Source organism: Xiphophorus hellerii, chromosome 12 (genome assembly GCF_003331165.1).
Source record: "Xiphophorus hellerii strain 12219 chromosome 12, Xiphophorus_hellerii-4.1, whole genome shotgun sequence".
Taxonomy (NCBI): Eukaryota; Metazoa; Chordata; class Actinopteri; order Cyprinodontiformes; family Poeciliidae; genus Xiphophorus; species Xiphophorus hellerii.
Window position 1 is genome coordinate 8,423,368 of NC_045683.1, and position 27,352 is coordinate 8,450,719.

At 37.4% G+C, this 27,352-nt stretch overlaps 1 protein-coding gene across 3 annotated transcripts in view; it reads left to right on the plus strand.

Annotated features, from left to right (window-relative positions):
• The window catches only part of col27a1b (collagen, type XXVII, alpha 1b), an 81,633-nt gene that overhangs the window by 30,429 nt on the left and 23,852 nt on the right, over nucleotides 1–27,352 (plus strand). For 2 of the 3 annotated variants that reach the window (XM_032578783.1, XM_032578785.1), the window contains exons 8-34: nucleotides 3,731–3,775; nucleotides 5,643–5,696; nucleotides 6,806–6,850; nucleotides 8,088–8,141; nucleotides 8,612–8,656; nucleotides 12,161–12,214; nucleotides 14,496–14,540; nucleotides 14,805–14,858; nucleotides 14,987–15,031; nucleotides 15,137–15,190; nucleotides 15,360–15,413; nucleotides 16,048–16,101; nucleotides 16,231–16,284; nucleotides 16,360–16,413; nucleotides 16,478–16,546; nucleotides 18,811–18,864; nucleotides 19,098–19,142; nucleotides 19,302–19,355; nucleotides 19,542–19,595; nucleotides 19,797–19,850; nucleotides 20,381–20,434; nucleotides 24,669–24,722; nucleotides 25,072–25,116; nucleotides 25,798–25,842; nucleotides 25,941–25,994; nucleotides 26,521–26,574; nucleotides 26,661–26,714. In XM_032578783.1, the coding sequence (XP_032434674.1) occupies nucleotides 3,731–3,775; nucleotides 5,643–5,696; nucleotides 6,806–6,850; nucleotides 8,088–8,141; nucleotides 8,612–8,656; nucleotides 12,161–12,214; nucleotides 14,496–14,540; nucleotides 14,805–14,858; nucleotides 14,987–15,031; nucleotides 15,137–15,190; nucleotides 15,360–15,413; nucleotides 16,048–16,101; nucleotides 16,231–16,284; nucleotides 16,360–16,413; nucleotides 16,478–16,546; nucleotides 18,811–18,864; nucleotides 19,098–19,142; nucleotides 19,302–19,355; nucleotides 19,542–19,595; nucleotides 19,797–19,850; nucleotides 20,381–20,434; nucleotides 24,669–24,722; nucleotides 25,072–25,116; nucleotides 25,798–25,842; nucleotides 25,941–25,994; nucleotides 26,521–26,574; nucleotides 26,661–26,714 (1,401 nt within the window). The remainder of the gene's footprint in view (nucleotides 1–3,730; nucleotides 3,776–5,642; nucleotides 5,697–6,805; nucleotides 6,851–8,087; nucleotides 8,142–8,611; nucleotides 8,657–12,160; nucleotides 12,215–14,495; nucleotides 14,541–14,804; nucleotides 14,859–14,986; nucleotides 15,032–15,136; nucleotides 15,191–15,359; nucleotides 15,414–16,047; nucleotides 16,102–16,230; nucleotides 16,285–16,359; nucleotides 16,414–16,477; nucleotides 16,547–18,810; nucleotides 18,865–19,097; nucleotides 19,143–19,301; nucleotides 19,356–19,541; nucleotides 19,596–19,796; nucleotides 19,851–20,380; nucleotides 20,435–24,668; nucleotides 24,723–25,071; nucleotides 25,117–25,797; nucleotides 25,843–25,940; nucleotides 25,995–26,520; nucleotides 26,575–26,660; nucleotides 26,715–27,352) is intronic. The other variant, XM_032578784.1, reaches the window with a different exon arrangement.

A 27,352-nucleotide genomic window follows, 5' to 3' on the forward strand; every position in this document is an offset into this window, starting at 1 on the left:
AGGTTCTGCATGTGAAAATAATACATTTAAATAAATACATTTCCTTTATTTTCTGCCTCACATTTGCTCACAAAAACACTTTAGAGTTTTCCAAATTACTGCATCATTTTACCTGTTTGCAGATAAACAGCCAAAAAAGATGGACTGTGTACAATTTGACTAAAGTAATTAAAATTCTTGGCACCTTGAAAAGAAACAAAGAAAATTGTTGCCTGCTCTTTCAGTGTGAGGGAAGTGTGGAATCAGTTGTAAGCTCTTTTAAAAGATTCAGGCCCAAATTCTTGTTTTGGCCTTGCACCTCCATTTCGATGGATTACAGTGCCTCTTTTCTTTTGGGGATCAAGGAGAAATGGTCATTCGGCTGTTTAAATGGGCCCACAATGTCCCGACCCAAGGACTCCTTTCAAGAGGGGCACCTTATTTTTGTCAAGAGGAAAAGTAAGGCCAAGTACGGGATTGGTTATATTTTTTTTATACTTTTAGCAAATGCTTTGAGTATCTTTGTATTGTAAATTGCTTTGATTGCCTGATATTGATCTATTTTTTCAGTTAAATGTATTTTTGCAGTGAGTAACTGAAAATGAAATGACCTTTTATCTTATTCTGAGAGATCGACCTGTCAGGATGATTTTTCTCAGCAGCTTCCTGCCTGTCAGTTTCACTCTGCTTCAGACTTTCAGATCTGCCTCTGTGTCCATCAATATTAACTTTCACTGTGAAGTCAAACTATTTTCAAACCAAACTTACCTCTCAATCAGCACCATTTTACTGTGAAAGGCTGAGACAGCCATATGGAGGGAATAAAAGTTGGTGGTATGAGTGTTTTAGAGCTTCCTGGCCTTCCATAAGCATACTATGCATGCACCACATATGCTTCCTCTTCTGTGAGACACTTGGAAGCAAAGGCTGTTAGACTAGAACAGCTTGCAGCTTATATAAACTATCCTGCATGTTGTGTGTCTGTTGAATATGATGAATAGGATCAGCTGAGTAAATACTGATGTACTTCATCATTTAGATCAGCTGGTGGAATGACGTGTGAGCTGCACCTGACTGGCCTTGCCTGAAATAACTCCATGATGTTGGTGTCATAAGTACAAAATAATTTTTAAAGGCAAATGTATACTTCTCAGGCGGCTCAGCTGCAAATAAACTACGTAAGGTTTCATCTCGACCTGCAGTTCACAATGACTCTCTGTAGATATCGAAGCCAAGTCAAGTTTATTTGTATATTTCAGTGACAATGCAGTTCAAAGTGCTTTCCATCATAAAAACAACAAACATGAGTTATGAAACAAACAATAGGCATTGCATTTTGTCAAATGCCATCAAAATCATAGCAAATGTACTATTAATCAAAGGGAACTCTAAGCTGGTGGGTTTTAAGCCTCGAGTTAGAAGAACTCACTGTTTCAGCTGTTTTGCAGTTTTCTGAGAGTTTGTTCCAGATATTAATGTGCTACCCAGACTAATCTGATATATGGGTTTCAAACATTCAATGTCTGAAGACATACAATATGTGATAGAAAGACTGAAATGATGGTTTAGGTGTTAAAACTGTGTAATTTTACTACTACTGATAATAATACCAACAAAGATGAGGTACAGGATGGTCCACTGTTGCCTTGCAGCTAAAGTTGGGTTCTGATCCTGGTCTGAGGTCTTTCTGCATTCAGTTTGCATGTTCTCTGTGAATATTTCAGCCACCTCCCACGGTCCAAAAATAGCATGGTGGGTAAATTGGTCTCCATTTATTTCCCTTGGGATTAAATGTGTGTACATGGTTGTTTGTGCTGTGTGTGTGCCTCTGTGTGGCCCTGTGATGGATTGGCAACCTGTCTGGGGTCTACTTTACCTTTGGTCCAATGACAACTGAGCCCTGCATGGATAACTGGGTGTAGATAATTGATGGATAGAACAGTAAAGGCATAGCAGAACATCTGGAACGTCCTTGTCAAACATTTGCTGCTGCATTAGAAACATCACCAACAATTTATTGCCATAGGGAGCATGAATGCTTGGTACGCATTGAATGAGCCACTGCAGTCCAAGTAGTTCTTTCTGTTATTCATACTGATGGTAGCGGAAAGATAGTGCAATCCTGCTGTGCATTTACCCTTAAAAATAAATATCTGCATGCAGGTGAATGAACGGCCTAAATGAGAGAATATGCCCCTCTCTATTTGGAAACCCAACAATGATGAGAAAAATTCCCCATAAAACATGCAACCAATGGAAAATACTGGCAAGCACTTAAAAAGTGTAATCTAATACAGGCAGATGTATATTTCATAGTGTGACACACTGAAACCCAGTTTAGAACAAAAGTGCTTAAGGAGCGTTTTCTTCTACAGTGAAATTGAACGACTAATAAGCACCAGCTATGATTGTGACTTTCAACCCTGTCACAAATCCTTAAGCTTGTTTACATTTTCCTAACGTTTGGATCTGTCAGTCGTGTACTTTTAAGAGCTGAAGTCTGCTCTGCAGTCAATACTTTTAGATATCTCACAGTTCATTCATGTAAGAACATTTTAATATGATCCTCTTTAGTACAGCCTGCTGACAGGAGTGCATGCTTTGTATGACATTATTGTCTACGTTGATGCTACTTTTCCAGCCTTTTGCCGCCTGTTGTTTACTCGATCTGCCGCTGACAGGCCGACACAGCTGGCGGCTAATGACTTCACACTTGAGAGGACAGCCTTGTTCATTCCTCAGAGATAATTTCACATCTCTATCTTTGCTACTTGTGAGCCTTGATTGGGAGAAGATTAATATATTTTATAACCAGCTGGTAGAGCCATTGGAGATCACAGGGTGTGAAGATGACCATTAAATATCCTTCTGGGTGTCAGGTGTTACTGCCTAATTAGTTTACTGGCTTTATTAATTTTAAGCAGAGTGCAGAGGTGGCAGTTAATAAGCAAACACACCAATAGCTGAGCTGCTACAATTAAAGTCAGTATAACTCCTGTGTAAATAGTAAAGAACTGCTTTATTAAGGACTGCACAGTCAACACAGCTGATAAGTGGTCTATTAGTTTAGCAGCTGTTAAATTTGTCTTACCTGTGCGGCGTTGGAAATGCATCTCTCCTTACTTTATTAAAGTATTTGTTAGCAAACAGAAGCTCCTCTTTTATGGGAAAACGTAATTTTCTCCCATGCAGTGGTGACTGTGGCACTCAATCGTGATGGTTTTCAGTATTGTCATCAAAACGATGTTTGTGTTCTTCAAAACACATTTTGAATGGCGCCTTCTTTTTCTTGTTGTGCCTCGTCTTTGGTGGCTCACCTTCTCTCACAACAACATTGTTGGATGTATACAAACCTTACTGTTGTACAAATCATTTTTTGATATCTTGAATGTGTTGAATGAGAACAGGAACAAATATGGATTAAGCTTCTAAACTGATTTTAAATGCAAAATGAAGTCCAAGTTTAACAATTAGAACCGCAGAGTTCTGGTTTGATGGTTTGTTCAGCAAAGTGTGATTTAGATAGCATCTGAACTTCTTGAAGAAGTTTTACCGCCAAGAAACAAGAAAAGAAGTCCAGTTGTGCTCTCCTTCGGTTCTGCCCTGCCTAACATTAGGACATTAAAACGGTTGATTAGAGATTTGTGTATTTACAAATAAATGCACTTCAAAGTGCCTTTGTAAAAAAAAAAAAAAAGAAGACAATTCAGACTTGTAAACAGCTAAGCTATATTTTTTTCTTTATCAACAGGGACAAAAAGGCTATTCTGGTTCTTGTGGTCATCCGGGCGAACCTGTGAGTAAACTTTATTTCAATTGATGCAAAAGGTGCTTCAGACGTTCTCTGCAACAAGAAAGCAGCTGTTGCTGCTATAAATGGAGAGACGTCAACAAAGATGGGACATGTTTAATCCCTCATCTGAAGACTTTCTGTGCCTGCAAGAGACAAAATTGATATGAAAGAACCACCAGTAAATTATTTACAAATTAAAATAGAAAAATAAGTAGCTTTTTTTTTCTTTAAAAGGAGTCAAATCATTCTGACAAGCTATATGTAGTTCACAGGCGGTTGTTAGTATCAGCAAGAGATTTTTGGCTGAAGTACAAGTAGGGCAAATAGTTTGAACATCAAGAGTCATTCCTCCTCCACATTATCCTCCGTCTCTTCTCACCACTTTCTAAACTTGGTGTAATCTCTCTTTTAAGGAATGTGCTGTCTCACAACCAGAATAGGAAGAAATTTCTCCTTTTATTTTTTAACAAAATTATATATTTTAGATTAATTATGTGTTTTAAATTTTTAACAACTCACAGTTCCTTCTCAGAAAGGTTTTGATATGCCTTGTTAGGCAGTTCAGTTCCTGCCTGCTTAAGTGTGTTTATTTGTGTATTTAATGACCTAATATGTTAAGAAATTCTTACTGGATTACTGTGGAATAAATTACATGTGTTCCATAACCTGTGGCTCTTGGACAGTGTGTAAGATTGTAGGGTTTGGAGCTAGACAGAAAGGCAAGAACATGCTGGGATTTGTTGCAAGGCAGGGGAATTTTTTAATTAATGGAAAACCGGATCGGGAGCCAACTAACATGAACAATGACTGACCAGATGTTCCAGGGTCAGGCCGGATTCTGAAGATGCTTTAAAGGTACAGCAAATGCTCACTGGCAGCCCACCGCCGACCCCACAAAACTTAACACCAATCTTTAATATCATTACAGAACATGACTTGTTCTTTGCTTGAACTTACGGGTTATTTTCCAGAACCTGGAAAATAAAGTGCCTTAACATTAAAGTTAAGGCACTTTAATGTTTTATTTCTGTAATTCGAAGGTTACTTTTCTGGGGCTTAAAGGCTGTATAAAAAAAATCCCTCACTAAATTATCCGTGGTCTTTTCTCCCTATGTTTAAATCTTTTGTGGTATAAACGTTCTGTTATTTCTTCCATTTGATATTTCAGAATTTTTGTGCCTCTTAGTGCATGACTCACTCAGTTTTAAAAGACCACTGAAACTGCTGAGATGTAACTGTTGCCAGTGTATGTCACAAATGTGGTTAGCTGTAAAAACAGCCTATAATTTGTGGCATGCCTTCACTTATTGACTTTGTTTAGATTTTCTTATAAACAATAAGTAATATTAAACATTCCTCTCAGAGAGACGCATTTACTTTTGTCTTGCCACAAGGAAGGAATGACTCATGTGTTCATCTGTGCATTATTGAAGATAAATGGATGAAAGCCAAACTGTTCCACAGTAGTCATACCACCAAGTGACTTAACCACATTGTAATCTCACTTGCTGTCAGAATAAATAGTCTGAGTGGTAATATTTTTTTGTGGCGCCTCTTAGACAGTATTGACTTGACTAAACGAAAAGCCTGTATTGAAAGTTTGGAGAGTTTAATGAATGGTGTAATATCTGCAACTGCCAATTGTTGCAACACAAACACATCACTTATTATCATCAAATTTTATTTCTATCTTTGCTTGTTCTCTGTTACTGCAGTCAGGCTAAAAGAGAAGCTATCTGCACATAAAAAATCATTTTCCAGAAAATTGCTGGCTCCTTCTGCCGATCAGCTGCTCCTTCTTCTTTTCGTTTTCCACCTTGATCCTTGTCCTCTTCTACCTCTGACTTCTGTGCTGTCTTTGTTTCCACAGGGTGAGCAGGGAGATGATGGAAGCCCTGGGGCCAAAGGCTATCCTGGCAGGCAGGTGCAGTAAATCTAGTGTTGCGGTGCTGATTGATCAGGGACAAACGCACACGCATTCACACACACACACCCACCCCCACCCACACACATAGAGTGAATAAAAGTTGGTTATATTTTATATATTGGTATTTCTTCTTGAAATTTAGTGCTTCCTTTGGCTTTTCAAAATAGTTTTTTTTTGACAAGTAAGACAAATAAAAATAAGGATAAATAAAATCCTATATCCAGAAGTCCTTGCAATATTAATGTGTAAAGTATTGTTTAGCACAATACAAACAAAATATCCTTAAATTATCCTCTCACATAAATATTAATCATATTTTGACAATTCCAAATAAAATGTTTCCAGCGTTCACATAAAAGGAACAAGAACCAGAGCAACAGTGCTAAGCATGAAATCTCTCTCTGGAAATTCCAGGACTTGTTAGAAAAAATGTCAAAGGTTTCCAAAGTAAGCGCTACCCTGAAAGAAAGAGAGTAATAACAGTGTGACTAATGCCACAGCTCTCTGGGTACAAATAGGCTTCCTCTGTCCAGTTCGAATTGTGGGCGTCATCTTCTGTTCCAATTCGTTGTAAAGTCTTTAACATAAGAAGTCAGAGCTGTACAGCGTTACAGTTCCTTAACATTTAATGCATGTTTTGTCTCAGCTTTAAGCAAAATCCATTAAAATATTTGGATGACTGCCGACTTCTTTTCAAGATTATGATATAGTTTGGGCGCAAGTCACTGTACTTTCTGCTTCATCATGCACACACTGGAAGGTGTAATGGATTAGGTTTTAGCACCCCCTACCATTTCTACATTATGAATCACTCAGGCTTTTGTGGTCATCATTATGATACTCTGGTGAGAACTGTTGCTGTTTTGATTGCAGAGAGAGAATGGTGAATTAAATTAATTTATTTATAGATAATAAAGTTGTAGATGTTGTAAACTACAGTCATTATTATTATCAAATGTTTCAAGGGCTTAAATTTGAAGCATCTTATTGTAATTTATTCCCATGCATAATTATTTTTATCACATTTAGTTTTTTTTTCAATCACAATAGGTAAATCTCTTTTGCTATTTGCATTGACAGAACTGTTTTATTGTGTTTAACCTCAGGGTTTGCCTGGACCTGTAGGAAAAACTGGACCAAAAGGTGTCAGTGTAAGTAGATACTAAAACGATATCCAGTGTTTTTTGTTGTTTCCTTTATTACAGACTATTTAAGATCCGGACCTGAAATATCTCTACCACGCTAATGACTATATAATTGGCTGTTTGTACTTTATGTAATTGTTATGCCTCATTTAAATAAAATGTGAAATGTTTACTCTATGCCTGTCAACCCAGTGCACATAAAACCTACATAATAACAAACATTTACAATACCTTGTAAAAGGATTCATACCCCTTGAACTTTCTCATATTTTGTCTTGATTATTATGCGATAATGCAGCATAAATTAGTACGTATTTGTAAAGTGGAAGGGGAAAAAAATACAGTTTTCAGAACTTTACAGTTTAAAACCCTGAAAATGTTGAGCCAGTTACCTCTGATATCCCTGTGAAAGTTTACATACCAAAAGAAATTTGATACTGAATGTGTAGCTGGAGATGAAGAGGAATAGTTTCGAGCAAAGCGTGTTCATGTGCCAGAACGGCCAGAGTCAGAGTCATTAAACCGGCTGTTCATGGATGTTTTCCACCCCGTCTGTCGGAGGTCAGGGTTTTCTGCAAAGACAAATGTGGAAGGGTGTCAGATGCCGCATGTAAATAGCTGATAGAGACAAACAGCAAAAGATATGACTACAAACATGCACTGTATGCAGTGCTTTGAGCTGTTTTGTCATATTAAATCCCAATAAAATACCATGAAGTCTGATTGTAATATTACAAAAATGTAAAAGTTCAAGGTTGTGAATACTTTTGCAACACACTGAATTTGACATGGGTAAATTCTCAGTGATAACAGGACACAGTTGGGTTTTTTTCAGAAAATGATTCATAATTTTTAAGTAAAAGTAGAGTAGATGAAATACAATATGCTGTTACCATTTCTACTTTTCTGCTGGTTAGGTTTTACACAAAGATCTTCAGAGATCCCTGATGCGAGGGTATGTGCCCTTGGACTACATCGTGGAAGCCAGCACCATGCAGTCCATGGGCATATACACTTACCTCAAGGCCTGGCTCCTCAAGACTTCAGCCTGTCTCAGAAACCTGGCAGAACTGTAACAGATGGCAGAGAAATCTGCGTTAGTTGTTCTGATAACTCACCCTCCTGAACAATGTCACCTATCTTTTTCTTACTCCCACTTTGTCCTTTTTTATCATCCTCTTTTTCATTTCATTTATGTGTGCCTTTTCCATTTCTCTCCTCCATCTTTTATTCATCTCTCCAGGGTCACATTGGCGTCCCAGGGCTTTTTGGCTTTCCTGGTCCTGATGGAGAGAGAGTAAGTATTAGTGGCTGTGAGCGTCTTGCCTGCCGGGTTGCATTGTGGCAGTCCATGGGCCAAAGGATGAAATAGAAATACATTTCATTGTTGCAGAAATGAGACACTTGAGGCAGATTTTTACCAAACTAGAAATCTTTAAATAGTGTTTGGATCGGACCCTCACGCCACAGCCTACGTACAGTGGTGGATAATTCTTGAGTGTAAAAGATGGATATAAATTTATAGAAACCCAGCTATAAATCAAATCCACACCATCAAACCACTGAATCAAAACAAAGGGATTCATGTGACTTTATCACATTTTTTTTTTTTACTTTAGCCGAAGTGAATAATGACCAAATTACTGAAAGCAGGATTAAAATTTGTCTTTGTATCTGAAAAAACAAGTGTTATTGTTTTTATCATGTGCAAATTTGTCATTGTTGCCTCTCGTGGCCTTCATGCTCTGATTTCTGTCTCCTTTACAGGGAATTCCTGGTGTGCATGGGAAGAAGGGCAAGATGGGTAGGCCGGTAAAGTTTTCTCTCAACATACTTCTCATTGTTAAGGCAGCCTTGTGGCAGTGAATTTGTTTGTGATCTATGGGATATAACAGTAATGCAGTGATACTGTAAAGTCTTTCAAAATACCGCTCCTTAGGCCGACTCTTTGATGGTAAACCTCTTTTGGCTTTTCGAGTTGATATGCAGAAAATGGTGCTGAGCAGCATGTTAATGCACTGGCTTGTGGGGAATGTGAGTATTTTGAAGAGGCATGGTACAACCTTGCAAAAGTATTCATACCTCACATTTTGTCACATTATAATCTCAATATATTTCATTGGGATTTTATATGATTGACAAACAGAGAAGTTAATAAATCAAAGTCATGCTATTGTATGTTTTTTCTTTTTCTTTTAAGCTATACTGTTGTAAATGTTTGCAGCTGTTTTCAGGATTCTTTATTCTGATACCCCTAAATGAAATTCAGTGTGATGTTTAGAAGTCACCTTATTCTATTCAGATTGTTTTACTCTGTTAAAATGAAGTGCAACCTTGCAAAGTGTCCCGGCTTGCAGCTCTTTTGTGAGACTTCAGGGGTATTCATTCGTTTGTACTAAACAGCTTCGTGAATGTTAATGGGTCATAAAGGTTCATGTGTCTGCAGTGCATCGTGGTTCTTGCTGAGTTTCAGGAACAACTTGGCCCATTTTATACTGGAGCTCTGTGATTCATTTTCTGTGCTTGGCCTTAATTAGAAAAGTTTGTATTTTTGAAAGTTTGGTTATTACCAAACTTTCAAAAAAGTTTGGTAATTGCTGTGACATCTATCTATCTGTCTGTCTGTCTGTCTGTCTGTCTGTCTGTCTGTCTGTCTGTATGTATCTATGTATCTATGTATCTATGTATCTATCTATCTTATGGGTTTGGCTCTCTGGTGACTTTACCCACAGTCAAAGAAAGTCTGATGTCATCGGCGCCTGGAAGCAAACTTCCCATCATTCCTTGCTAGCGCGGAAAAAACAGTAATGTTCTCATAGACACGTGTAGAAACAGGATACTTCCCATGCGCTGTCTGGTAGTACATGATTACTAAATATTGTTACGCAATTATGGTCTGTGACATATCCTGAGGTTGAAAAGTATGCGTGTAATAGCCAAGTCATGAGCATGCTGTTTCTCTTCCTCTGCAGTGGAAAGCAAAGTCTGGTGTTTTATTTCCTGAGTCAGGAGTAAAGTGGAAGAGAAAAGAGATAAGAATGGAAAGTTGTTGTTATTCAGCGAAATGTGCTTCTAGAAGATGTGGAAAAAGGACATTTCAAACTGATTTTATTTGCTGGGTATAAAATCTTCCTGCGATAGTTTCTATAGTCAGCTCTGGATTTATAGCTTCATAAATGCTTTACAAAAGTATTCATAAGTTTTCACATGTTGTCACATTTCAACCACAAATGTGTTTTATAGAACTTTTATGCGATGCACATAATAGTGCAAAGTTGAAAAGTACAAAAATTCTATTTTTTACAACTGAAAACCTGAGAAGTTTATTTTCATCCTAGAAGTTTGACTTTTTCCAGGATTGCCTTGTATTTAGCTCCACTTATTTTTCTGTCAACCCGAATGAACTTTCCTTCATTGGTGAAGAAAAACATCTCTACTGCATGATGCTGCCTCCACCATGTCTCACTTTATGTAGGAATTGGGTTTTCTGGATGATGTCAAATGTTAGTTTTCTTTGACACATGGCAAAGTTTTGAATGTAGGTTATAAAGTCTTACTATGGCTTTGTTTTATTACAATAGCTTTCCATGAAGGTCAGATTTACAGACTACATCACGAATAGTTGAACTAACAGACAGATCTCTGCTGCTCCTCTAGTGTTACACTGGATGCCTTGACTGATTCTTGAAGCAGTGCCCATTTTTGCCAAGTAGCTTAATTCAGTGAAAGTGGATAGCCATGTTTTGGTTGGATATTGTTTAATAATGTAATCCGGCTTTTAATTCTTGGTCTTTAATTCTGCTGTTTGTTTACTGATGTTATCTGACCAACCGCTGTAACTTTCATAGAGTATGTGGATTTGAATTGGTACTAAATTACAGCCAGGTGAACTCTACATAATGTAATTACTGGTGAATTTTAACTTAGGGGTGTAAGAGGAAGGAGGGGGTGAAATCCAATCCAAAATTTTTAAACTTTTGGGAGGAACTTTGAAAAACCATGTATCTATTTTTTTACTATTTTTTTTTTTAACTTCCCCATTATGTGCAACTTGACATTTGCAACTTAACGTCTTTCCAAACCCAGTAGAACTAGTAATGATGATCAAACTGAACACATCCTGGTAAAAACCAGCATCTTATTCTATGCTTTGCTTCATGCAGAGGGTCTCGACTCTTGACTATTGAAAAATAATTGCTTGCTGGAGGCATGGACTGTGTTGAAGTTTTACCCAGTTGCTAACGTCTGGCCATGACACATGCACCAATTTGACTCTATGAAGCTTTCTCATAAGATAACCATCCTACACCATGAAAAGAGAAGTACTGAGCTGAATGAGTCGGCTGTTAATGTTAATTCAATATCTGGAAGCGTTACCAACAGGGACTGTTCATTTGCCACTTTTAGCACTTGCCATTGCTAAAAAAGTACACTCATACTACAATTTTAAAACAGCGTAAAAAATCGACGTCATTGTTCAGAACTTCTCCTTCTGGTCGCTGATTGGCCCTGAGGAACCAGAGGAATCCTCTTCAATGGGAGAAAGCCCAGACTGAGCTGTGAAGTGAAAATGAAATCTAGCAGAATTTGCCTAGGAAAGCAATGGGTAGTCTACACTAAACCTGTAATTCTTCAGTAATTTTTCTAATATTGCAATGAAGCCGCTAAGACGTTCTTAATACACAAAATCTTCTCCTCTCAGCCTGCCAATAGGGAGTGAGGGAGATCTCTTCTTTGCTGCCATCTGTCATTTGTGTCCCAACAGCTCTCACTTTTTGTAGCCAAGCATTGATTCATGATATTTGGCAGGTTGCATGTTGACCTTGGCGTTCTGACAGGCACATGATGAGCATGTGGCGTCACGGCTGCATTACATACCTCTTGTTCTGTTTCTATAGTTGAAGACAGAGGACCATGCAGCAAAAAAAAAAAAAAAAAGGCACAGTCAGCAATTTCTTGTCCAAAGCAGCTTTATTCAGCCATTTAGGCAAGTCCTGGGGGTTTTGCTTTGGGGGCTGTGCGCACATATAGACTCTCGTCACTTGAAAACACTCAGCCGCGGAATTTCCTCAGAGTCTCCCAGGAATGAAAGTACTGGAGAATATTTAATGGGATTTGCTTGGCTTGACTCTGCAAACTTCTGTTTTGGGAGCCACTTTGTCAATCCCCAGTGTTTGGTGTAATCACTTAAATGGCAAATCATGTGATTTCTGAATACATTCAACATTAAAATTAACACTCTGAGTGTGTAAACATTGCAATATCACACAGTTCCCTTTCTGGTTAGCTAACCATTTTGTTTGCGTGTGTTCTTAGGGGTTTCCTGGTGACTTTGGAGAGCGGGGACCACCTGGCCCTGATGGGAACCCAGTGAGTGGAACTACATTAAAATGAAATACGCCTTTCATGCAAACACAATTATACCCCAAAGAGATTTAAATTGATTTCAACTGCTGATTACACAGCGCACTGTAATTTCACACAAAAAAATCAACATTGGTTCTCATCACTTCTCCTGCAGCTGCAAAAAAGCAGAATCATTACTTGGAGATCCAGAGTAACTGAGTCTAAGCTTTCTTGCATATTCCTTCACAGCAGGACCATTTCAGTCCGATACAGGAATGACCACAAAGCAACTCCCTGCAGTTGTTCCACTCACCCATCATCATCCATGCTGATGTGAGGGCACCAGCAGTTTGACTCACTGCTCCTCTTTTCGTAGTTTGACCCTAACCGCTTGTGATTGACAGGGTCAGTGTTAGATTAAAGACTGGCTGACCTCCAACAGCCTGCTGCAGGCTACATTTCCTCTCCCTGCAGTGGGAAGCGGGGATTTTCCATTTGGCCTGATTCATGTTGTTTCGTTCAAAGAGAGACCCAAGGAGGTGACAGGAAGGCCACACTGTGCTGTGCTGTGTCCTCCATCTCTCCCCTTTTTGCAATGTTTAGAGTGGATGGAGGCAGGGTTTGGACAACAAGCCAGCCTGTATTAGTGGCTAAATCGCTCCCTTGAAAAGCTAAACATAGTGGGGAAGAATTTTATTCAGCTTATTAGAGGGGATAGGACCAGCATTTATCAAAAGAAATATAAAACATATTGTATTCTTTGAAATGGTTTACTAATACAGACCCACAATCAGAATAAAAGAGAGTACACCCTTTTTGGAGCATAAGAACATGATCAAAATGATCTGGTTTTGGACATTTTCTAAGTTATATACATGTAATTTTGACTCCAGAAGAGTTTTGTAACAAAACTGAAGCCAAAATAAAAAGCTGTTTAAAAATCAAGTACATCCTTGCTGCATCTGTAAGAATTGAGAAGGGAGGGAGAGCTGCTAATCAAAAGACCTTGAATAAGTGAGAATCAGCAAGATTGACCAGCTTTAAACATATCAAAACCAGCAGAAAGTGTCTTTCCCTTAAAAGTATGTTGCTGTTTAACTTAGCTTTGCACCGTTTTATCTGAACAAAGGAACAGAGTAATTAGGACGGATGAGACCAAAGCGTCATATGACAAAAAAACCCCCCAGAAAACAAACAAACATGCAAACAAAATCCATCACCTTGGTACAAACACAGGAACTGGGCTCAGTGAAGTCACAGTATTGGACCAGGTGTTGTGTGGTCAAATGTGAAGCCAGAAGCTGGACACATGGATTCACTAAAACTGAGTAATCAACAGCAAAAGGATCCCAGATCTCAACATGATTGAAATCTGGAATCATTTTGGGATCACATGAATGCTCTGTTGTGATTTTAAAGAGTGTATGTTACCTAAAATGTACTTTTTTTTTTTGCTTTATATGTTTTTTTCATCAAAAAAATACCCTCCATCTCCCGTAGTTTTGCTTTGATTGTTTCATGCATGAAATCCTTGAATCTCCCGTGGGCAACCATTCATGGCTGCATAAACATTTGCTTCTACAAAACTCCTCCTCTCAGCAGGAGTCTCCAGCCGAGCTTCCGCCTCACAGGTCTTCCCTCGCCCACGCTTCCCTCACTTAGCTCCTCCAGACTAGTGGCAGCAGCAATTACACGATGAAATTGCACATCTACGGAATTTATGGCTGGGAACATCATAATGGAGGAGCGTTGTTGTGATGAAGATGGATTGTCAGAAAGAACAACAGCTTCTTAAAGAGACAGAGACCCAATTTCAAAGTGTCAAATTATAAAGTCTTTCTTTTGAGTTATGTGTGATATATGCAGCATTTTATAACTGAAGGTAACATATGTACTTTAATGTGTGATAAAATGGCACCATGTGCCTGAAAAGTACATAATGCCCCCCGTTTATAAGAATTGTGCAGCTTAACAGTGGAAAAAAATGGGCCAAACCTCCCCCTTAATAATTTGAGAAACGGATAAAATCATATGGAAAATAACCCTATGTAGTTGCTGCTGAAGGAGGTTGTAGAAAACATTTGAATTTGATTAACCACAGGCCTATCATGAAGTTTTTCCATTTTGGCTACATCTTTGTTTAGTCAATAATGTCATGGTATTGTGTGCTTTGTTTCACTTGATCTTTTTTATTAGGTTCTAATAAGTTCAAGATTAGAACTGAAGGAAGATGTTTCACCCTATTTTCCTTCACCACATAAACTTATCTTAGTTGCATCTAATCTCCTGGTTCTTGTTTGTTCAGGGTGAGCTGGGAGCCCCAGGTCCATGTGGAGTCACTGGCCTCATTGTAAGTGGTGATGAATCTTTTTCTGCTACTGATGTTTTAAACATACTTCATTTTCTCACGTAATGTTGCTTTAAGCTGCAGTTTTAAAATGAAATTGAAGGCATTAACTGACATGAGCAACTACATGTAACAATCGTCTCTCTTTAATTACAGAGAAGATAATGAAAAAAAGGGCTTAGACATTTGTAAAGATTCTATTTTTTAAAAAATTATGTTTTTCAAAAGTGATGTGAAATTTGTATTTGAATGTTGTGTTGGTTTCAGGGAGACATGGGCCCTAGTGGCATGATGGGCTTACCAGGGTTTCCAGGACTCAAGGTAAATCCTACAGTTTGTTTTGTAGATTTGGTACAATATGACAGATTTAGTTGCTTGGACGAATTTTGATTCAAATAGGAGTTTTATTGATCCTTTATCTTGATTTTTGCTTTGCTTTTGCTTTAAAGGGAGTACCTGGAAATCCAGGGGTAGCAGGACTGAAAGGTGATAAGGTGATCTGCATATGTATTTCTCATATTATTATTTATCTGTATACAGGAATATTTGAGGTGCTAGTATATAAATTTAATTTTCTGGATTCATCTTGTTTGTCAAAGGGGGACGTGGGCTTAACGGGAGAACAGGGGGAGTGTGGATTCCAAGGAGACAAGGTAAGAGTTTACTGATTTGGCTAGAGCCAGATTGTTTTTCAGTGACTTTACATGGTCTGGACAAAAGTATGCTTTTCATTTTGTTATGGAGTAGAACAGATTTATAAACCTGCTCTTGTTGTTTATTTCCTGGTGATATTTGAAGTAAATATGGACTTTTATGTTGCAGGGCAGCCGGGGTTCCCCTGGGTTACCTGGTCCTCGTGGAAAACCTGGACCACAGGTATTTTCTGTACATCCATGACATACAATAAAATACTGAGGCAAAGAATGTCCACTTCGAATCATAGAAGTGTTGGGAGTCGAATTTTATATAACAGTTCCTTCAAGTGCATATTCTAACTTTATACAGAACACATGAGTCTGATGATAGTTTGATCTTTTTTCACCACCTGCTAGCTTTGTTGTAGGATTTGGCTAAAGAGTTTTAAAGGGTTTGTTTTATTGTTGCATGAAAGAACATTAGTGGTGCTTGTTATGTTTTATATTAAAATTAAGTAACACTTTAAATTGTAAAGAGCAAATAAACTTTATGATCTTGCATTTGTGACCAAGTATTTAAATGATCATTGATGCTAATTTACCCCAAAAAAGGAATTTTGAACATTAAACTCAGTTTCTTGTATTTGCAACCTATAAAAATAAACTACTTGTTCCCTGTGTAATTCTGTTAGCTGCAGACCTTTGTCATTTTAATGTGCAGCCTTAACTAAGATGACGGATAATTGTATAAAGATGGTGTGCGTGTTTTTTCCATATTTCACAAAGTGAAATACTATTACGTTTTCAAATAATATCTTATTTACTTTAACTTACCAAATTATTTTCAAGGTTTTAGTGACTGTGTCTTTTCATAGGGCAAACCTGGAGAAAAAGGCCCTGATGGCATTCCCGGTCCTCTTGGTTCAGAGGTAAATTGACCGTATGTCCTACTTCTGTAAAGAATAGCTAAATAAAATGAATAATTTCATCCAGTATATGTCTTTGCACAGTTGTGTGCAGTGTATAAAGCAGTGTTTAATTTTCTGTGATCTTTAAAGGGCTTCCCAGGTGACATTGGCCGACCAGGACAAAATGGTCTAGAGGGACCGAAGGTTAGTAGAGGAACATGTACTCATTTCCACCAGAAGAAATGAAGTGAATTTGTGCCCTCAATGTTTCCTCCACAGGGAAAGGAAGGGACAAGAGGTTTGCCAGGTCCGACAGGAGCACCTGGACTTCAGGTGAGGTTATTTGTACTTATTCTGCAAGCAAGCTAAATATGTGTGAAATGTATTTTCCTTTCAGCTTCGGCAACTTTCTTTTCATCAGGGTGATGAGGGACCAGTTGGGCCAGCTGGACCCGCTGGAGCCGAGGTGAGTGCTGATTGGATAAGCTCTGCAACCTAACACCAGACAGGAAATAAAATGACACTGCGGGAACTCTCACAGAGCACCGTAAAGCACGCTGAGCGGAAGCACACATGTGGCTCTGCCTAAATTTAGCTTCGGATGAATGAGCAGTTTGGGTCTGTTAGTTCTTTGGCTGACTGCTCTTTCTATTGTTGTAAAGCTTATTTTGAAAGCGGTCTTACTGGACAATGTGTCCCCATATTACCAGACTGGTCAGCAAATTGCTATTTACTATGACTGAAAAATATATATAATTGTAAACAAAAACGGTTCTAAAATTTAAACCCAAGATTGACCAGATAAAGGAAGTGTTGTTTTAAATCAAAACTTTTCTTTTTTTTATTATAATGATAGACCAAGGTTGACTTCCTTATTATGTAGTATGTTTAATATACAGTATAGCACTTACTATATCACTATCTCAACATTAACAGTAGGGAGTGTATTCAAGTTTACTTTCTTTTAATTCAATGCTCTTTACTTACTATTGCACCAATGTCCCCTAAAGTAATTTTACAAAATAAACAGGTTCAGTTCATATCATATCATATTGAAGCCAAATCAGACCAAACTCAAATTTTACTGGTCCAAGATATTCCAGCGTAGCAAGATCATACAATCAAGTTCAGAAATACAGTCCAATGTATCTAATTCTTTTACTGTACAGTCAAGTTGATAATTTACTGCCAATTAGTAAAAAGTATCTACCTAAGGTAGTTCAGACAATTGCACTGAGTAGTTGACTTTGCAGAAATCCCTCATCTGTAGCAAACATGAAGAATGGCAACAGCAGACGGCCCCCCAGTGGAACCAGACTCTGCATGGATGGCCATTTGTCATCGCTGGGGGTAAAGAAGAGAGAAACAGACAGAAAACAACAAAGTCCTGGCTGGCTCATGCATACTTTCTATTGGAAAGAAAAACAAGTACCTTGGATAATAACAGCAGTATGTTAGTCAATGGTTCAAACAAGGAAAGGGACACAATTAACAACATCTGCAATGGTCCAGGCATATATTTTTGGGACGTAATACAAAGTCAATGAGCAATAGCTTGATGAGTGACAGTGTCCAGAACGCTAACAGAGCTAACTGGCACAGCCAAACATGAAGAGCTAGGCCAGGTTTACCTTCTATGAAAAGACAAACAGAAGGAGGTTGCAAAGCTAATGGCAGCAATGTGTCTCCTAATGTTTCTGTCCAGAAAACTGACACAATTCGGCAGACAAACAGTGGTCCAGAGGTATCTTCCATGAAAAGGAAAATACATTTAATTCAGGAATTTAATGGCACAAATAGCTCTGTGAGTGACTTTCAAGAAAGCTACCACAACCAAACACATAAGCGCTAGACTAGGTATACCTTCTATGAAAATAAAACAGGTTAATGGCAGCAAAAGCTCCACTAATGACTGTCCAGGACAATAACACAGTTAGGCACATCAGGCTCAGAAATGCTGAGCCAGGCGTATTTTCTATGTGGAAAGCAAAACAGAGTAATAACACAAGTAACAGCAGCAACACTTGTCAATGGCTCCATCTAGGAAAGGCTGGCCACAAATTTAATAGCATAATAATGCACAAGAGGAGAGTATCAGGACAAAACAGAGACAGTGAAAGAGTAGTCACTAACTCTAAACCTGTAGCCTCATAATTTAACCTGTAATAATCAGCCAAACAAATTATAAGCTTCATTAAAAGAAAGTTTTAAAGATTTGCCTACAAACCACCAGGAAACATCAGAGAGCAAAGTGCTCCTTTGGAGTAAATACAGATCTTTAAATGTAAGATGGAGATTATTTACTCATAGCTTTAGATGTGGAAAGAAGAGTTTTAAATTGACATTTGACATCTTTTTCCAAATATATCAAAATGAAAACATTCCTCTCAAGTTAAACTACTGCACAAACTTTACCAGATTTCGTCTCTTTGAGGTTTACTTTAGTTTGTCGTCTCCCAAAACCATAAATGATAGAAGAAAGCAAACGCAAATGACCAAAAAGGTTTTGTTAGTAATGAGGCCTTTGATGCTGGAAATCGTTCTTTGTTGTCTGAATTATTAAGATTCCTTAAGGAATCTCTTTGTTTTGGCAACAGATGTCGGTTTCTTTTATGCCTCATCCTCTGAAGGGAGAGTTAGACTGACACATGACATGCTTCCCTGTAGAGATATACTTTATTTCAATTTGTGTGAAGCTGTACACTTCTCTGATTTTTGTTTTCTGTTCAGGGCAGGCCGGGGAGACAGGGATTCCCTGGACTGACGGGCTCAGAAGGACCCAAGGTCAGACTTGAAAGTGGCACAACCACTTCTGAACTACTGTCATCTTTAAATGAACATTCTCTCTCCAGTTGTCTTTTATAGCAACGTATCAACGAGTATGTGTAAATTAGATGTTAATTCTCAGATACCACAGGGGAACTAACTTCTAAGCACATTTCATCTGAACCAAAAGAAAAAAAAAACTAAATGGCTGAATAAGTTTGTGAAATGTTAATTTAGCTACTTTGCTGTAGGGCGAGACGGGGATAACCGGCGAGGTCGGCAAGCTTGGCGAGAGGGTAAAACCTTTTCTCTCTGTTTATGGTAATTTGTGTTTGACACCTACTGTGCGTGTCTGTTTTATTTGAGCCCCTTAGATGAGCTGTCATTGTTGGGTAGTCTATAATAAAGTTCACAGATTCAAAACGCAAGAAAGACTATTTGTTTCTCTTCTTTAGGGACTGCCAGGCTTTATCGGGCCTATTGGGGAGGCAGGAATGGCTGCAGAAAAGGTTACTCTAGTCCTGTTTCATCATACTTTGCATGGATCCTGACACATTTACCTCCAGAATATGTCCAGTGACAATAAATCAGTCAATGGACAGAAAATGCCATTTGAAATTCAATATAACAGCATGCTTAGGAATCATGATTATCATTTGCAGTGTGACATTTGTTGATGGCCTTTGGTTTCTCAGGGGGATCGAGGGAATACGGGTGTCCCCGGACCTCCAGGTGAACCTGGGCCGATGGTAAGGAGTAAGTCTGGACCCCGTCTCTTGTACCAGGAGATATTCAGTTCAACATTTAGAGGGGATGTGGGAGAGATTTCCCCAGAAACACTGATTTAAACCAGTATTTCAGGATTCAGAATCAACTTTGTCAGGGATTTATTTCATGATTAAGTAAGTAAAAATTATTATATGATTTGCATTGCATGCTCAATCTATCAGGGTCACTCTGGACTACCTGGAGAGGCAGGCCCACCGGGACTGGAAGGGATTCCAGTAAGTTTACTATTACTTCAGGTTTATGGCTTAAACGTGGGTAGTATTCTTAATGTGAAAATTAAGAAAACTGGCATGCGACTTGGAGATTTTATTTTTTCCACCACGGCAATCTACTATGGGCATCAAACCTTATCAGTCATTTAAAGAAAGGCCGAGGAATGGCAGGACAGAAGAGGTTTGTTCTGTTCCTGTCCTGTTTATACGTCCAAATGATTACTAATCATGCAATAATTTACAAGAGTTTGATGTTTTTATAGGAAGTCTCAAGTATTCAACTATTTGTGGGCGGTTGTGGTTCATAAACCCTACAAATACTGGGTTACACTGTATTTATTTCATAATTGCTTGGAGTGTCTATATTTTTTCCAACTTCTTTCTGTAATTGATTATTCTGCTGCCATAAAAGACACTATACTTTAAGGTTTTAGCAAAACTTAACTAGGGGTGCCACTAAGATATGCTCACTGTTTATCAGTTTCAATAGTACTGGATGGTTGAGCTAAAATAATGTTTTTGCACACATTCAGGGCCTACCTGGTTCACGAGGATCTGCTGGCATCAGAGGACACAAAGGCAGGAGAGTAAGTAGCTGGAGTAAATAATAACAGTAGTTCACAAATGATTAAATATTGGTGCTACATATGATATCATGATGTGTTTCTTAGTACTTCTACTGTTTGTGCAGATATACACAAAAATGGTATATATAGGATCTTACTAGTTATTTCTCATCTCACAATAAACATCAGCAAAATCCTTGGGTTTTTACTGATGTTTTCATCAAATAGAAAATTTGCATTTTTAAAATGTAATTTTTCAGGAAATGAAAATAACATCTTACTTCTAAATCTACATTTTTGCTACATGGCAAATGTGTACAGAGATTATCTAGATTTAGATTATGTAATGTATTTGACAGGGACCATGAAGAGGACCATTTATCAAAAACATGAAAAGATGCTTTTTACCAAGCTTCAGCTCTTAGCACTAATTTCCATCAATTTCATCAGGAGTTCATGAGTTCTTCAACTTATAGAACATTTTACATAAAAACATAAAACAATACAATTTGTACTATTTACAGACACATTCAGTTATGCATATTGTAAAACGTACATTCAGTAAAAGGTAATAAAAAGATTTTTAAAAATGTTATCCTGTATCCATCCCTTACCTTTTTGATATTATCTAATCAAGTAGAGTCTAAAGTAGTTTTGTGTCATTTTGGGTTTGTTTGTTATATATTTTTCTTTTTTTATGCTGGCACAGCTGCATTCCTTTAAAGTCTTGTTTCAAAGTAAGACTGCATATTTTTAAGCCTTTGTGTAATTTTAGCTGTGTTAGGAGTTTATTCCTTTCAGTGACAAAGGAAAAAGGCAGATTATCCTAATACTGTGTTTAGGACAATTTGACAATGGTACATTGTGTATAGTTGCTATAACTAAATATCTGCCGATATCACTATTTTCTGCTCCAGAGTGCTGTTCGTTAAACATTTAGTGCTTGTACCATTAAAACAAACATGAATAAACAACAAGCACTGGCAGTTATACTGCTGAGATTTGTGTTTCTGTCTCCCTTTTGGGCAGTAAAATGAAAGTAAAATGGCTTGCACTCACACTAACATTAACAAGTGACAACGCCATACAACAAACCTTTCTACTGTGAACTGTCATTAATTAACTGTTTATGTGTGAAATTTAAAGAAAAGCCAAAAAGCAAATGAATAAAAGAAGAGTTTACTATTTCAGTGCAACAACATATGTTAGTGACATTTCTAAAGCATTTTTTAAACTTTTAAAAAATCACTAGCTGAGCAGGTCCTCCATGTGTTGCCTGGAATGAAGATATTTATGTCTTGTCTTGTAGTCTTTGAGTAGGCTGCCATCATTTCTAAATCCCTTATGTTCCGTGGCAGATAGAGGATGAAAGTTAAAAAAAAAGACAAACCAAAATTACATTTTCTGTACTTCAGTTAACCTTTCTGTTGCTTCTCTGTTGACCTCCAGCAACAGAAAATTATGATTTTTGGGTTGGAGCTACAGCACAATATCTGATCCAAGAGTTAAATGCATAGATACAATAACAACATTAATCGGATCGGGCACATCTCTTATTCAAATGTGTCATCGCAGTTGAAACTTAGAGGCTTCTTCCTTGTTTTTTGGCTGAACACTGAAGTTCAGCTCTACAGCAGTCTTGTCTTGTCCTTCAAATTGTTTTAAAAGCCAAATTTTGCTGTCAGGAAAAATAGCTCCTCAAAATTCATACAGTTCTCTGGGCTTAACATGCTGTGATTTGGGCTCTTTGTAAGTCAGTCGTCACTGTCATTTCCTCTCATGTGTCTCTACTGGAAAGGCTTTCCACAGTGAAAGTAGCAGAGCTCCAAGTCGACTGAGTACTTGTTTCATTAATTTGAAAAACTGGCAATATATGTGAAAAAGTAAACGAAATGAAATATAAAAGAAATTTGTATGCAGTTGTCTCTCTTTCCCTCTCTTGCTCTCTCTCTCTCTTAATGAATAAAATCGATCAGTGGGGTATCTGTCAGCTTGTAGATTAATTAGTTTTCCTTATCTGGGAGCTCTAATGGGACATTTAGCAGAAAGGAATATAGGAAATACTGTATGTATATTATAAATGTGAATTTTGAAAATACAATATTGACATTTCAATTGGACTCACATAGATGGATTACGAGATACTTCTTGATTCAATGATTAACCTATTAGTAATTTTATGATTAATGAAATTACTAATTTCATTAGTCATGAAATTATCATGGTAATTTCATACAGATGACTCTGTATGTTTTGTCATACAGTCATTTGGGGAAATTTTCTCCCAAGTTATCTATGACTCTGTATGACAAAACAGAGTCATAAAAACATCAAACTACTCACTATGTTGGAGAAATTCCAAGCAATTCAACACTCCAGTTAAAACACTTTTATCAACAAACTCACTGACCTAGAAACACTCAAATAAAATACTAAATGCAAGATTTTCATGCATAATTTCGAGGTATAAGCACCTGACTGAAATATGAGGAAAAGTGTGAAAAAGAAAAAAGAGAGAACTTAAAAAGAGGAATTAGCTATGGTGAGCAACCTTGATCTGGAGCTCAAGGTACCAGTAAATCGCCCTGATAAAACTAATGAGGAGACCTCACTTAGTTCTGAAGTCAGATTGATGTGCAGCCTCTCTGGGATGGCTGGATTTGAACCTCACCAGGTGTAATTTTCACACCGTCAAACTGGAATATCGCTAAAATTCAGAACAAAGTTGATAACAGTCTAAAAGTTAACCTTGTCGGATAAGCTGGATCCTTAAATTTATGACATTTAATTCTTAATTTTAATTCTTTATAGACTACCGCCACAAATTTGCCCTCAAATCGTCACACATCCTGCATGAAATTGTGTCGAACATTTTTAACAGAAAGACAAGTAAGGGATTCAGCAATATTAGACAAAAATCCAAATATTAAAGACAATTACATGCCACCAAATCTTTAACAAGTTGATTGGGATTGATAAATGTGATCAAGTTTTTCTCGGTTCTGTGTGTTTTTTCAGACCATTCCAAATTCTTCTCTGTGTCTGCATTTGACAGCTAACAGAAGTCAGCCACTGTGATGTTTTCAAACTCTCATCATGGAGGAGTTGGTTTTGTGCTACAGTGCACCGTTTCTGTCTGTAGCCTATTATTTAGGTTTTCAGGAAGAGACGGCTCCAAAGCACTACATGACATGTTGCTAGCTGAAAAAAGAATGTAGAGGCTTTGCAATGTATTTGGAAGAAGTTTCCATTTCTAATCACACATTAAATCCGTACTTAAAATGATAACTGATCAGAAAAAAATATGAACAATTTCAAAAGTGTACAGATTTCTAAACAGGCAGAAAAAGATCATTACTTTAAAAGGCATTATTTGACATGTGCTGACATGGATCTAAACGAACAAGCCCAACAGCTTAAGGGTCATATATAGTTTGGAGAATCTCCTCTGGAGAACAAAACATTAAGTATTAAAATATCAATTTGAGGTGATGATCAAGGCATTTTGCATACATCTTGCTCAGAGATTATTCATGTTTGTCCATTTTATAAGCTACTGATATATGCATACCGCTTTTATGAACAAAAACAGCTCCCTTAACTCCCAATGTTACAATGTCTCCTGTGATATGTACAAATTGTCAGTGATAAGTTAACGGTATAATTTATTTATGATGTTACTGAGAATGTTTGATCTGTGGATCTTTAAAAAGAGATTTAAATTTGTCCTGTTACTCCATGTTCAAAAAACTGATTATAAATTCTATTTGTAATCTCGCTTTTTATCCCTTGAGAGCCGTTTTAGGAATTATGTAGGAAGTAGTTCTATTCTGGTTGGGTTCAATTTATATTTCTTATTTAAAATGCTTTTAGGAATATTTCCAAAAATACAAAATTTTTTTACTGAATAGTTTGAGTCAATTCTAGGGGCAAGAATAACTGAGCTTCAGGACAACAATTTAACTCTGCAGGCAGCACCACAGTTATGATTGTGGAAAAGTGGGGATAAAGTTCTGCACAGTGGGATTTGGGCACACCACAGAGCTAAATTGCAGATGCCAAGCATTTGCTAAGTAGCTACAGTCCGTTTCTCCAGAGTGGGAAAATTTGAAGCACACACTACTAACAAAACTCTCCCAGCTTTCCTTAGAGTGAATAATGGAAATACAATTTGTTCAACAACATCAGCCCCGAGGTCATTAAAAGACATCTTTCTAATGCTGTTGATCAATGATAACTATTATTCTTTAAACAGGGTCCAAGAGGACCTGATGGTCCACTGGGGGCAAAGGGGTCAACAGGGGTCAAGGTGAGCATGTGATAACACACTGAAAAGTGACAGTAGCGCAAAATATTAGTGAGGTGTTAAATTATGGTTGATTTTTTTTGTTCTGAAACTTACTGTTATGTCTGGCCTCAGGTTTTTATAACTGCATATATGAAAAATAAATAAATTAACCTGTAGAAAAAACAGGAAGTCTGTTATTCTTAACTCTTTTTTTTTCCAGCTGAAGGATATTGCAAGACACTCTTATAAATAAAAATCTAAAGTGCAGAGTTGTTTATCAAGGAACTTTAAATAATAATGATGTTGGTAGCACATTATGACTTGAGGGGGATTTCAGGAAGCTCATTTATCCCATGCTGTTTCTTCACAGGGGCCTGATGGTCCACCAGGAAAATTCGGCCTCCCTGGGGAAACGGTGAGAGAAAAAAAAAATCTATATTTTTCTCTGCTAACAAAAAGTGTTTGAGCACAAGCATTTCCCCTCACCTGGTTGTGCATTTGTTCAAGTGGTATTTCTAAAAACTTCACATCAAAGAACTAGTGTTTTGGCTTGAGATGTTATAAAACAGATACTATGTCTGTTTGATCACTTAGTAAAATCATGTGAAGTTAAGACGCCCCTTTTAATATTCAGTACTAAACAAGGAAATTTGTGCATATTAATGCCCAATAATTTTTTATATTTGCAAAACAAAAGAGATTTAACTTCTGGTGAAATTTTCTCCCAAGTTTGGTAGAAACTTTTTTTTTTCTTTTACTAGAATACCCACCTTTGGAATAAAACAACAGTTCTCTTTTTCACATATTTTCACATTACAACTATAAACCTAAACCAATTAGAAATGGCAATTATGCTTAATTTGTTAAATATCTTTGCCAAGGCCTTTATTATTATTATTATTATTATTATTATTATTGATAATTCAAGTAATTTACACTTAATGACGGACAATAATTACCCTGCATTGTGTAATATAAAACTCATGATTTCTGTAGAAAGTGCCAGCAACCATATTAACCTTATTAACCTTATTAACCTAGAATATTTATCTTGTCCTGTGATCACATTTTTCCCATTTTTGTGGTTTTGCTGCAGGGAAAGCTTGGTGAGCCAGGCGAAGTCGGGCCGAAAGGGTTTCCAGTAAGGGATTAAGGCTCACAGAGTTGTCTGTTAGATTGGGTCAGATCAGATTTTGTTTTTAAGCATGTGTGTGAATACCATCAATGTTATAATTTCAGGGTATCCCAGGACCCTCAGGACCACCTGGAGCCAAAGGAATTGTAGGAGAACCAGTGAGTTGATTATTCAAATTGAGCTTCTATGTATTTTAATAGTGTAACCCTTTAACTGTCAGTCTAAGGGAGAACTACAGTGTTATGTTTTTTTGGCTCTTGCATAAATTCTTTTATTTCCCTGAGCTTTTCCTAGAAACTTCTATCCAGTTGGAAAAGCTTAAAAACATCCTAATCCTCTTCTTCCTCTCCCTCTGTCCAGACCTCATGGACATGAACAGCAAAGTATGGCAAAGCAGGGACAATTTGATTTACTCCATTTCCTCTTTGTAGAGGCAGCTTTATTGTAGTTTCAGTGTGCCTCTATATCAGCGGGTCAGTTTTACTCACATTCAGAAGCTTTGGTTTATTGTTTGAAAGATTCTGAGCCTTCCAGATGATCTTGCCCCCACAAATACTCACTTTCTACTGAGTTCTTATCCATTTTCCTATTTTTTCCCATTTGCTGTCACTGTCAGAGGTGTTTATCTTATGCCAGAAAACGCTCTTAACCATTTTTATTGATGCCTCTGCTGTGCTGCTGCAGGGGTCATCAGGTCCAGCAGGAACGATCGGGCCACTGGGGGCAATTGGACCAATGGTTAGTTGATCACACAGCTGGCATCAAAACTCAAGCAGCGTTTTACATTAGTGCCAAATATTAAAGGCTATAACTGTTTCTCAAAGGGACCTGCTGGAAATGCTGGGGAAAAAGGGCCGCCGGGTGAATCTGGAGAGAAGGTGAGGAGAACAAGATATGAAAAATGAAATGCCATGGAATTATAGCTGATCAGTACTCCAGATGCATATGTGGAGTTTTGAAAACACACTGCCTTTGCTGTAGTATTCATATCGCTTAAACTGAATTACATTTTATCCTGTTACAAACACAAACTTCAGTTTTCTTAACTGGGATTTTGACCAACACAATGTGGTGCAAATGTGTGATGTAAAAAGAGAGCTGTACTTGGTTCTTAAAGTTTCTTTAAGTGTGACATGCATAAAACGTCAACCCTCTTTTTTCTGAAACCCCAAAATAAAAACAAGTGTAAACAATCGCCTCTAGGTTGCCTTTTGCATAAACTGTCCACATGAGCGTTAAAATTCAGTGGAAATCCAGTTCTTCTCCAGAAATCTCAGATGTTTAATACAGAACATTTACGAACAAAGATTATAAAAACCAAAATAGAATGGTTTTCATTAAAACATATTCAAGTCAAATGAAAGTCATTATTATTATTATTATTATTATTATTATTATTATTATTATTATTACTTGAAGATTAATAATAATCTTCAAGTAATAATACTTGAAGATTGCTGTTCCAGATTTCGCTAGTTGAAAAAAAAGAAAGTTAGTTTCTACATGTACAAAGCTG